At 41.1% G+C, this 12,309-nt stretch overlaps 1 protein-coding gene across 1 annotated transcript in view; it reads left to right on the top strand.

The window, feature by feature from the left end:
* The window catches only part of LOC117821433 (metabotropic glutamate receptor 7-like), a 139,987-nt gene that overhangs the window by 10,636 nt on the left and 117,042 nt on the right, over nt 1-12,309 (top strand). Inside the window, 1 exon segment of the mRNA XM_034695691.1 lies at nt 541-594. Within this exon segment, the coding sequence (XP_034551582.1) occupies nt 574-594 (21 nt within the window). The 5' untranslated portion in view covers nt 541-573.

Here is a 12,309-nt window from a genome sequence, read left to right as displayed (position 1 = left end):
TTATCGTTCTTAAAACACCTGCTGAAGCGAGTTCTTGAATTTATTTTACAAATTCATTTCATCCCCTCCATCCTTTAGAGCATTTCACTATAAAGTGAGTGTGTGTGCCTCTTCTTACCTGTGTTGCATCCTTACCTTGTCGTTTCTCTTTTAAATTGGATGGATGTTCCCTAGTTCCTGCCCTGCACACACAGACACACACACAGACACACACACAGACACACACACAGACACACACACAGCCTTCCTCTCTAAGTGCCTTAATCAGCGCATCCCCTCCTTTCTTTCCGAGCCCCTGACATCCTTCCTTCCCTTCCCCTCGGCTGTGGGTTTGACTGGATATATGCTGTCCATGCTGCTTGGTCATGGTGGTCCTGACAGCTCTGATTTCTGTCACAGTGAATTAGCTTTGCCTCCCAGCAGCCACCTCCTCACTGCTACCCCCTCCCGTCACCCCCCCTCCCCTTTTTATAAGTGCTTGGGGCTTTGACTGACTCCCACTCACTCACTAGCTCACTCACTCACTCACTTCCTTTGCAGAGGCTGATTCCCGCGTGGATTCATGCTGGCTGGATGGGGTCTACGTCTCAAAAGGTGAGCTGAAGCATAGTCCTTGAAGAGCAGGGGAATGTGAGGTTTGAGGTTCGTGATCAGTTAATGCATATTCCCTTTTAGTGTTTAAGGACAGAAAGAAGGGTATAGGAAAACACATTTGGGATGTATTTGTGCTGAAATTAAAAAAAGCCATATCCATCTTTGGCATTGTGGCATCACACACAAGATTGTCCCAAGGCTAGGCATCAGCTTGGCTGGAACATGTAAGAAATATATACGCCCACACACGTACATCTGAGATATGTTGGAAAAAGGATTTCAAGCAGGCCGTCTTTGTAGGTGTTGTGTTTACGTGGGCTCATATCAGGGCTCAAATGGCCTCCGAGTGATTCCTCTGTTTTCCTGCAATGAACTTTATCCTACTGTGCAGAGAACCTTTGTCCAAACGGCTTTTAAATATTCATGCAGCATCGATTGTTGTAAGGTATTACGTAACACTCCTGTTTGTTCAAGTGGCTGCTCCAATCATGTATGTAGCATTTTCATAAGTCTGTAATTGTATACGGATCACATAAGACCTATAAACCAGCGTGTTCATCTGCATAAGCTGGTAATGATTCATGGTTTGGTGAGCTCGGAAGAAAACAAGCATATGAGGCGTTTAAATAAACGTCTATCTGTGCGCCAGTGTGATGTCAGTGGCTGCGTTTGTTTTTAGCTACAGTGTAATTGTGCAGGGAACATGTTCTTTTTTCTCCTCTAACAGCCCTCGTTTGACCTCTGTCGACTCAACTTGAACATTTCTGCACTTTCATTATTTTCAGTATTGATCACTATGTAGAGGATCCATGTTTTCCAGCGCAATCATTAGTCACTGTCCTCGAAGATCTGTTCAATCAAAGCTTGAACAGGTAAACAGGATGGAGAGGAAGTGGGGTTTCTATGGAGACTTATTGACTTACTTTGTAAACCAGTTATTTGTGTTTTTCCTGTTGATTGCCTCTCATCTTTCTTGATAACCTGTAATTTGAACAGAATTAGCTCCTTTGAAATACCAATAGTAATACCTTCATCCTTATTTTTCACTCTCACTGTAGATTGAAAATCTTTATCTTAATCTCTCAATGTTCCAGAACGTTCCTGGATGTATCTGTAGTCAGTCCAGACTGTGCGCTACTCCATCCTGCCGCTCCGCACAATCCCTAATCTGATCAGTATCTTTCTATCAAGCTGCTTTGCAAATCCCGCCTTCCTCTCCCGCATATATGTGATTGGACTCAGCGTATGCAAAATAGCACTGTCAAATCAGCCAGGTTCAGAGTGGACCTCAAAGCTTAAACCCTGACCCTGCTGCATCCTGCCCCCAGCAGAAAGTGATTTTCTCTCCACCATCTGCTGCAGAAGAGAAGAAGAAAAAAAAAAGAAGACGAAGCACACAACAGCGCAGGGAAATGTCTGCTCTTATCTTGCCCTTGAGAAGCAGTGAAGCTCACCGAGAGTCAATAACATAAAGCTTTACTTTCTCAGATGTAGGAAAAGTATTTTCTTTGCGCATTAAAGCACTGGAATGCTAAAAATGCAGACATGCTTTTAAGACTTCCTTTGCTTTCATTCTCCTTTTATGCTTTAAATTAATGCAAGGCTCCACAGGAAGTCTTGAAATTGTGGTGACAGTACGCAGATTGGCTTAATACCAACCTGCTGCTTTATTCGTTCTTTAAATAACATGCTGTACTCTGAAAAGAAAGATAAAACAAAACAAACGATGTCAAGCTCTATGTTAATCATTGCATAAATATGTGATGGGAGACACAAGAGCAAGCTTGACTGCCAAACGCATGCACTGAAACATCCAACAATTCTAAAAGCGACTGTAGACCCTGCAGCACCAAGTGTTTCCACAGCCTCTGCCTGCCAATTATGAACCCTTGAACCTGAACATACACACACCCTTGTTCAGTATTTATTCAGCCTCTCAACAGCTCTTTGTGAGCACGGCTGACATGCAGACTCTCAAATATGAATGAGCCAGTGCCCGCATAAAGATTCGGAGGATTGGGTTTTATTTCCTGTGCCTCCCTGGGTGAATTTGCAGTGGAGATGAGCTCTCTGTTGAAAAGGAGTTTCAGACTGTTTGCTTGTCATGAGGAGCTGGACAGCAGCTCCATACGCTGTGTGTTCGCAGTGATTGCAGTGCATTGTTTGAGAACGTCTTAATCTAAAACCCCAGAAACCTGGTGTGATGATGTTTTTGAATGTTACATAATGGGAGTCGCACACACAGCAAGCTCCAAAACAATCTGACTTCATCTTTTTCCTGTGGGAGCTTTTCTGCTCTCAATCCATCTGGTGGATGTGTTGTAGTGTGAGAGTGAAGAGACAAGCACACCATCTAGTGGTTGCTCTACTGGAATGGTGAATGCACGCCCTCTTTTTCTCTTCCACTGTGTGTAAAATAAAGAAACAAGGATAAATTGAAAAGACATATTTTGACAGAAAGACTTGAACAGATAAATTAAATGGACATTAAATACAGTGGCACATAATGCTCAAACATACATGTTAGAACTCAAGGCTGTTCTCAGTCCACACATCTAAAGGAAAGGTCAACATTTTTAGAATTGTACTTAAATAAATCTGATCAGCTTGTAGAATATTTTTCGTTTAACTTAAGTAATAAAATGAACAGACAAGTTGTAAGATATCTCTGTAAGATTTTGACTGATTAGGACATTTTACATAGAAAAACACCCTGTAGAAATGACACTTTATCTGCTTTCAGTTTTAGATTCAGTAGTGAAATTGCATGCCCTGCATGGAGAGGCTATTGTCCTAAGAGCAGGCAGGTTTGAATCCAACTGAGAGCCCTTTGATTCATATCATTCCCCACTTTCTCTTCCCAGTTTCCCTCTCTATCCACTACCTTATTCTATCTGTAAAGGCATGAAAAGCCCCAGAAATAGTCCTAAAAAACAACTTGCAAGTGCTTTCTGGCAAATCCCAAATGACTTAAAAATAACTTTTATTCTGCCAATTTCACATTTAAGCCACCATATGCATGATATATTTTCAATTGGAGATTGAATAGACAGGCTATATTCCAAAGGTAACCAACCCACCAGCTACCATTGCTGAATAAAGACTGTGAATCTGAGGGCAACTCACAATATGATACGACAACCAATACAATGCCCACAATAATGGTAATATCATCAATCAATCCTTATTTGTATAGCGCCAAATCACAACAAACGTTATCTCAAGACGCTTTTACAAACATAGGAGGTCTAGACCGACCACTCTATGTCAAATATGAACAGAGACCCAACAGCAACACAGAGTAAGACTCAGTCTTACCCCACCTTAATCCACCATGAGCATTGCACCTTGCAGTATTTAACTAGTAACAGCGGCAAGGAAAAACTTCCTTTAACAGGCAGAAACCTCGAGCAGAACCAGACTCATGTTAGACAGCCATCTGCCTCGACTGAGTTGGGTCTGGAAAGAGGGATAGAGGTGAATAAGAGATAGAGGGAGTGGTGATAGTGATGAGACGAGTAGTAGAAGCTGTTGCCGCTGGAGTCCAGCACGTCCGTATCAGCTGGAGTCTGGAACGTCCACAGCAGGAGGATGCCTACGGCAGCTCAGAGGAACCTACGAGACAAGGGAGCTCAGGGACTCCAGAAAGGTCTATGGTTAGTAACTTTAATGGGATAGGTAGAGTTAAAATAAGTGATGGGGGGGTTGGGTGGAGGGGGTGAGATAAGATCCCAGTGTGTCAGTGCACCAGTTCCCCTGGCAGTCTAAGCCTATAGCAGCATAACTAAGAGCTGGTCCAAGCCTGAACCAGCTCTAACTATAAGCTTTATCAAAAACGAAAGTTTGAAGCCTACTCTTAAAAGTAGAGAGGGTGTCTGCCTCCAGGATCCTGACTGGTAGATGATTCCAAAGGTGAGGGGCCTGATAACTGAAGGTTCTACCTCCAACGCTACTTTTAGAGTCTTTAGGTACGATGAGCAGGCCTGCTTATTGGGAGCGTAGTGTTTTAGATGGGTAATAGGGCACTATGAGCTATTTAAGATACGAAGGTGCCTGATTATTTAAAGCTTTGTAGGTCAGAAGAACGACTTTAAATTCTAGGCTAGATTTCATGGGGAGCCAGTGTAGATAAGCTAACACTGGAGAGATGTGCTCTCTCTTCCTATTTCTAGTCAGTACTCGTGCTGCAGCGTTTTGGACTAGCTGAAGAGTCTTTAGAGACTTAGGCAGGAAGTGGAACATCCACAGCAGGAGGACGTCTACGGCAGCTCAGAGGAACCTACGAGACAACGGAGGTCAGGGACTACAGAAAGTTCTATGGTGCAGTGAGGTAGTAGCCATTAACTGCAGCTACTGCCACAGCTAGTAGTTGGTGGCTTTGACTGTGATTTGGAGTCCACAATAATAGAAACATTATCGGTTTAAACGACTAGTAATTCTGAGGATGATGACGTTTAATTATTTAGTCAACAGACATGCACAAACTTAAATACTGTGTCGATATTTTTCTCACCCTAATCTAATTTGTGCCTTTTTTTAATCCTCTAACGAGAAAATTATTACTTTTGAGGTTTCCATGTTTGATTAAATGACTAAAAATGAGCTAAAGGACAGTTTAAGAGCATTTTTTTTTCCATACATAGAGCCAGTCTAGTTATACACCCTGCGTCTTGTATTAATGCTAAGCTAAGTTAACCATCTACTCACTAATCCCTTCTCATTTAACACAAATCTGAGTGATATTGATCTTCTCATCTATCTCTCAGCAAGAAGGTGAATTAAAGTGTTTCCCACAGTGTCAAACTATTCCTTGTCCTATCACCATTTAGTGTTTCTTAGATTTCTTCCATGATAAAAGGGCTGTAATTTTTTTCCATTTCAAATCCTCTTGATTAACTGAAACCAGAACTGATTTTAATCTGCAAAAGAAATCCCTTGAGTAAAGTCCATTCTCTGCCAGATGCTCACATGCCTGTATGTTTAACTGACGCATTTTTTACTGGCTATGAGCGCAGTTATCAGACACAACTCATGATTATAATGCAAACTCACGTCTTCAAACGTGTCAATACACAGAGAGCAGCATGCAGAAGTGAGGACTCAGGGTATGAAAAGCCCCATGTCACCTCAGCCTCTGTCATCTACGCTGATTGTTAACGGATTTCAATTTGGACTCACAGGAGTTAATATGATTGCTTGCTGTTTACTCTTTTTTTTTTTTTGCTTCCGCCCATGGAAGACAATTACGTACGAGTAGCAGTGGATGAGTACTGGACGCTGCTAATGGCCCTGCTTCTCCCTTTGTGTTCACATTACTGAAGGATATGGGTTGTGAAATGAGATCACTACTGACTACTGTGCTATCAGTGATTGTGCTATAAAACATTATGGGCCAGAACGTAGTAAATTGTATGACGTGACTGTGGGGTGGCAGCCTGTCTGCTCTTCTATCTATTGTCGTCTCATCTCCTTTCTCTTCTTCTTTTCCCCTCTCAAATAAACCTTCTCCTTGCTCCCTTTTTTTTTTTTTTGCTTCCTGCCTGCTCTCCTCTTCATCCTGTACTATTCTACTTTCGTTTATCCTCTCAATTCTTATCTCCCCAATCACTTTTTTTTTAACGCCTCTCCTCTCTGACTTTCATCTCCAGCCCCTGTGGTTATCAACAGAGACAGACGGGGCATGAAGCGGAGCCTCCCCCCCCTTTCCAAATCACTTATACTGGATTGACATATCTTAGAAATCCATTATGCTCCAATCAATAAGCATTAATGTACACAAAATAGAGATTTGACATAAATCACAGCCAGAAAATTAATCATAATGTCATTACTCAGAGGATCTTTTGCCCATTTATCACCTTAAATCCTTGATTGTATGCGTGCGTGTCCTCGTGCATGGCCATGAAGGCACACAATTTAATTTACCTTGACTGTGCTGTTCTCTAAAGGAATGAGGGAAGTTGTGGGAATCAGCCCATGAAGACAAGCTTTGTGTTGGTTTATGATCCGTACATGAGTTAAAAAGGGATGCGAGTGGAGAAACAGAAAAAGAGGAGAGATGAAAAACAGCAGGGTCTAATGCAGCGCAACACAGGTTTGTCTGACTGCACTTCACAGTTGAAATAGTGTGATGGATCCTGCAGCCAGCTGTCTCCAACACCTGAGCCACGTCGCTCTTGCTGTGTTGCTGCTCTCCCTCCCTGCTCAGACAGACACCCAGGGACATGGGGTGTGATGAGCAGTTAGCAGTTCCATCAAGGATCTCCCAGGCCATCCATGGAAAATGAAACCATCTCTGAACAGGTAACTCAATTTAACTCGTGGCCGCCTTCTCTGGAGCTACAAGCACAAATACTTTCCCAGCTGATGAGATGAGGTAACAGAGCATGGCCGCAGTCACCCAGTGCAACAGGAGAGGCTCGTTCCACTCAAATTGCCTGGACATGGTCAAGGGAGGCTTTTCCACCACTTTTACGGACGGAAAAGCAGACACTGAAGAGTAGAAAGGTTCTGGGGTTTTCTCCCCTTCCTTTTCAATCAATAGAATAGACTGGCTTTAATCATGGAGCTATTGAGTGCTGAAGCTAGCAAAATGGAGAGTTGCTCTCTTGGAACCATTCCCAACTTAAAGGCATTTCAGGCACAGGAGGGAAAACACTTTCTTTGGACATAATTTGCAGTGTGCCGAAGCCTTCCAAATACATCTTTTAATTCCATTTTATGCTCGACACATGAAAAAAGAGATACTTTTCTTTAAGGGTGTCTTAAAAAAAAGAGCACCTTATATTAATCTAACTTAAGGGTTCATTCAAAGTAGCAAAACTGTGTTCTCCATATAGTTATTTTTAACGCTTGTCACCACTGTAATCAGCTCAGATTCTGACGAAGTGATTTACGACACGCTGACTTAAGAACCTTAATTTGCCTTTCTCTGCAAAATTTCACATTAGGTAGTATATAAGACAGATAAAAAAGAAGCAGGATAAGATGATACTTTAAGAAATGCTACATATGCAGGTACACGGCGGGGTCACCATGCAGAGAATTGACTGAAGATGAACATTTATAAAGGGCACCAAGGCACACAACAAGTCTTATTATTTCTCTTACTGTGGACTCAGACAGAGAGTATGTTAGCTGTGTGACTGCCGAGGTCACAGTCTATGGCTGCGGCGCGTGCTGGCCCGTGCTCGTGCCGTCATGGCATTCATACAGGCTGCGTGTTGGCTGCATGAGCTGCTGCTGTCAGCCTTGTCTTTCTTCATCAATTTTACTCAAATTAAGGCCATAAACTTTCTATTATTAAAATATCTGGATTAAAAATATCATCAGCATCAGTTCTGTATGGGAAAGAGTGAAGAGACAAGTGTACTACTGTAAATTATATTATTACTAACACATATAAATTAAATATGTGTATTAATCACTCTTCATTTAACCCACCATTGGCCATACCTGTACAGGGGTGGTTTTAGAGGAGAGATAGTTCTTAAACTTTTAGAAAAAAACTCTTTTACATTAAAAACAAGTCCTTAAATTAAATTCAGGCAGAAAAACAGCTGTGTGTACTGACAGAGAGGAACAAAAAGGGGAGATGAAGAGGAATGATCATACTGGAAGACATCTTGCATAACCTGATGTTATTTGATTAGTATAATTATGTACTTAAAGCCAACTTGAATTATGACACAGTTTGATATACAATCTTGTTTAGATTAAAAACAGGTGCTTAATTTACACACAGATGCCAAAACAGATGTATAAACTGAGAGTGAGGCAGAGAGATAGAGGCACAACAAAAGGGAGATTGCACAACAATAAATACACCGTAACCCAATGCTATTTCACATAGCTAATCTGCAGCCTATGCTCTGCAAGTGAATGTTAAATAAACATAAAAACATTGTGTAAAAACAACAGGAGTCTCTCCATATGAGAAACAGATCAGGCTTTTACTTTGAAAAGTACTCTGAAAGGGTTACTGTACTTTCTTTTTTTCACCTGTGACATAAGCATAGCTGATGCAATGCCAAGACAGCCTTCAACTCGTAATTCGTCTGTCTTCTTTGTTCAAGCTGCATGGGCAGCCTGCAGAAAAATAGGCAAGTGTCTATCCTGTAGATTTTCAGTGTGAGATGCACTCATGCCATTTGTCTGAATGCTCTTATCTGTTAAAGCTGGGGTTGATAGTCAGATTTAGATACACTTTTTGTTACATTGGTTAAAATTATCTTTATGTCCCGATGGCAATCAATACATAATGTGTTTATAAAAAAGAGTGAAAAAAAGCCGCTATCTACAGCCAGAGTAAACCTGGGAAAACACCAACCAATCTCTGCCATCAAGAGCCAAATTATGAAACCAATCAAATCCCGTCCTGCCGTTCTGCCCGTCTCCTGCGCGTACATTTCATGTTTGTTTGTGTTTTTAACTTTCACTATGATAATGTTTTGGTGTTTTCTTACCGCTGAGTGAGACATGAGTTGACGTTGTGCAAAACACAAACGATGTGTTGAGGACTGGTTTTGAATCCGTCACGATCATATGGTCGTGAATCAGTGGAGCTCGTGCATGTGAGCAGGGGGGGCATCGTTTTGGAGGAGCTCCGAGGGGATGGGGGGGAGGGGTTAGACGGAGTCCTGAGGAAATGCTACATTCAAGTTTAATGCTAGTTTTCCATGACTAACAACCCTAGCTGTAACATGCACACTGAAATGTAAATCAAGCCATTCTGCAGGCAACACACAGTCGATACACTTCCAGTCTGAAACCATGGCTTAATTCCCCCTGATTCTTTCACACTAGTCCTTTAATGACTTATTTTATAAGCACTCATATGGGTTGAAATTATAAAAAGAAGTACCAGAACAATTTTCAGTATGTACCTTCAAAATGTAGTGCAAAAGTAGTATCAAATAAGTGTGTGAATATTGCACTTTTATACCAGAAACATTGAATTCTAGGATCCAAAAACAGGTTAGGTAACATATTCAAATCCCATTTAAGCTCTGAAATGGATCCCCACATTTGGACAATTAGCTCCACAGGGAAGGAGATGCCACTCTCACACCACGCATTGGAAATCACTCTTATTAGACCATTTCATAATTGTTCTCCCGCTAAATTATCTGACGATCACATTGACCTTCCTCAGTCCTGCTTAGTAGTCTGAGGTGGTGCATTTGGGGAAAGTCGGTTTTAATGAGCGCAATTTAATAGGTGGCTCAATAATGCTATCTCCTACTCCATTATTAATCAGAATAAAAAAGTTAGCTCTGTTAATTATTGCAAATGTGTTAAAATGAAAATGCCAATGTGGTTTGAAAGCCTGCAGGTATTTAAGTGGAAGTGATTTGATGTTCATGCTGTTTGAAGAACACCTGGTGTACTGTATGTCTCCCGTCAACGGCCACAGCAGGAGATAGGTATGTTATAGATGTTTGCTGTCTCTCAGAAAAGGCTGTATGACTCAATCAGAACTCAAAGATGAACTTTCATGTTCGATAGAAGAAGAGTAGGTATGATTAGGGAAAAAAGACCTCTGTTTAATGAAAGCCAAGCCTCTGTTTCAAAAGCATTTTTTCTGCTGAAGTGTCCTTGAGCAGGAATCCATTTTAGCGCCAGGGCTGCTGTAAAGATAATGGAGCCACAGAATAAACACAACATTAAGACAGGCTTCTGTTGATAACCTGCAGTGATTTGCATTGATTATTCACTAACAAAAGCACTAATTCTACTTACATACTGAAAACAAAATGCTAAGGAAAAACGCTGCTTCGCCGCCAGTTCTAAAGCAGAGAGAAACAGCCGTATATATCATCCCTCTGTCTGTCAGCTGCACACTGTGAAAGTAAAGCAGAAGATGAGAAAGAGAAGGAGGAGGGGAGGGGGTCTACAAGAAAAAACAGGGTTGAGTGAGACTGATTGTAGCCTGCAGAGGGCAACCATTAAGCTCACCAAATATCATTATCAGATTTTCAATAAGGTTGCAGCCATCAGATAGTGGATGCAGACACTGTTGCTGCTCCTTCTCCATCCTGCTCCTAGCGAACCAGGTGCTACATGTATTTTTTTTTTGCAATTCAATCTGGCTACAAGGCCACAAGGAGTCTTTCCTTATTGCTTAGATCCCAGAACAAATCTGAAGCCCAGCGAGCATCAGGGGCCGGGCTGCCTGTGGAGAGTCTGCAAGCTCAGAGTTTGGATGTGCACTGTTGTTTGAGTGATTACACAATGATTACCGCCCGCCGCGTGCTGTTGTGCTATGTGTATGCGGGAAAACAAGGGCACATGGGGGATTTACAGTGTTCTTCGTTATCAAAATTTAAATGAGTTTGCTGATAAAGTCTATCCAAAATGAAAACCATATTTCAATAGATTATTCCCCCGTAACACTCATCACAGGCCAGCGCTAATGAGAGATAACAGACTGGAGATAAGAGAATTTGGGCTTACAGGGTTTTCGTTTGCTTGAATGTATAGAGTTGCAAAGGGGTAGAACATTTCCAGAAAGTTTTTGGTAAATCTCCATTGGAAGTTAAGCAGGGGAATTTTTGAAATATTCCAAAACTTAAAACTTTACATGGGAATTAACTGGGAATTGAGGGTAAGTTAATGGAAAGGTATCATATCCAAGCATAAATATTTGTTTTGTTATAAGATAAGATACTCCTTTATTCATCCCATAACAGGGAAATTCATGGAGTTACAGCAGCAAACACGAAGGTGTACAGTACAAAAATTTCGACAAATTTTTTTTTTTTAAGCAGACATCCATCCAAGATAATACAATTAAAACAGATTTATTTGTAAGTAGATCTTTATCAAGTGTTAAATATTTTACTGAACAATCAATTCTCTCATTGAAGAACAAAAACATGAATGTTGAGTTAAATATTACTCATCCCCCCGACCCAACCCATTCAAAAATTAACAAAAATGCAATCCCAACAAAGTCCCATTCAAAATGTTAAATGAAAAGAGTCCCTCTCCCTCCAAAAATAGTCCCATTAACATGCAAATAAAAAAGCATCTTCCCTCAAGCTTCTCAAGCCTAGCCTCTGCAGGATTCTAGAAATCATCTGTGCATGTGATGGAGGAATGCACAGTGCATGTAGGGGGCATGGTCTCAATAGCCCTGCAGCAAGCAGTGTGCTATGTGTATTTGAATGAGGAATAGCATAGATATTCAACTGTACTTGAATGAAATCCGTTTTTTTCAGTCAGGATTATGTTAAAATACATTTTCCCAACTATACTTAAGTTCCCTTTTAAGAGCCAACCTTCAATTTAGTAAATTCCTGGTTTATTCCCATTCATTCCCATAAATTTCCATGGAAAGTTTCCAACTTTGAAAATTCACAGAATTTTGCAACCCTTATGTATACTAAGCCTGGAATAGCCAAAAGGTTATAAAAGACTGTAAGCCAGTGAATGTTTACAGAGAAAATGTCTGTTGTTTGGGATAATATAAGAGAGGAGGGGTACTAAAGAATAAAAGTGGGAGCCCATCTGTCAGTGCAGTCTGGCTGAAGTTGGCCCCTGCCTCTCTGTTTTGATTATTTCCTTATCTCTCTCTTACTGGCGGGCGGTGAGTAACAGTGACCCGCTGGATTGCTTCCTAGACCATATTTCCTGGTCTGACTCGGGCATCGCAATCCATTCCTAATGTCAGTAGATTTATTGTGAAGCTTTAAAATCTCACAAAGCAGAACA

The sequence above is a fragment of the Notolabrus celidotus genome, chromosome 11 (assembly GCF_009762535.1).
Source record: "Notolabrus celidotus isolate fNotCel1 chromosome 11, fNotCel1.pri, whole genome shotgun sequence".
Taxonomy (NCBI): domain Eukaryota; kingdom Metazoa; phylum Chordata; class Actinopteri; order Labriformes; family Labridae; genus Notolabrus; species Notolabrus celidotus.
The sequence above is the reverse complement of the archived record's forward strand: the minus strand, read 5'-3'. Positions and strand labels throughout refer to the sequence as shown.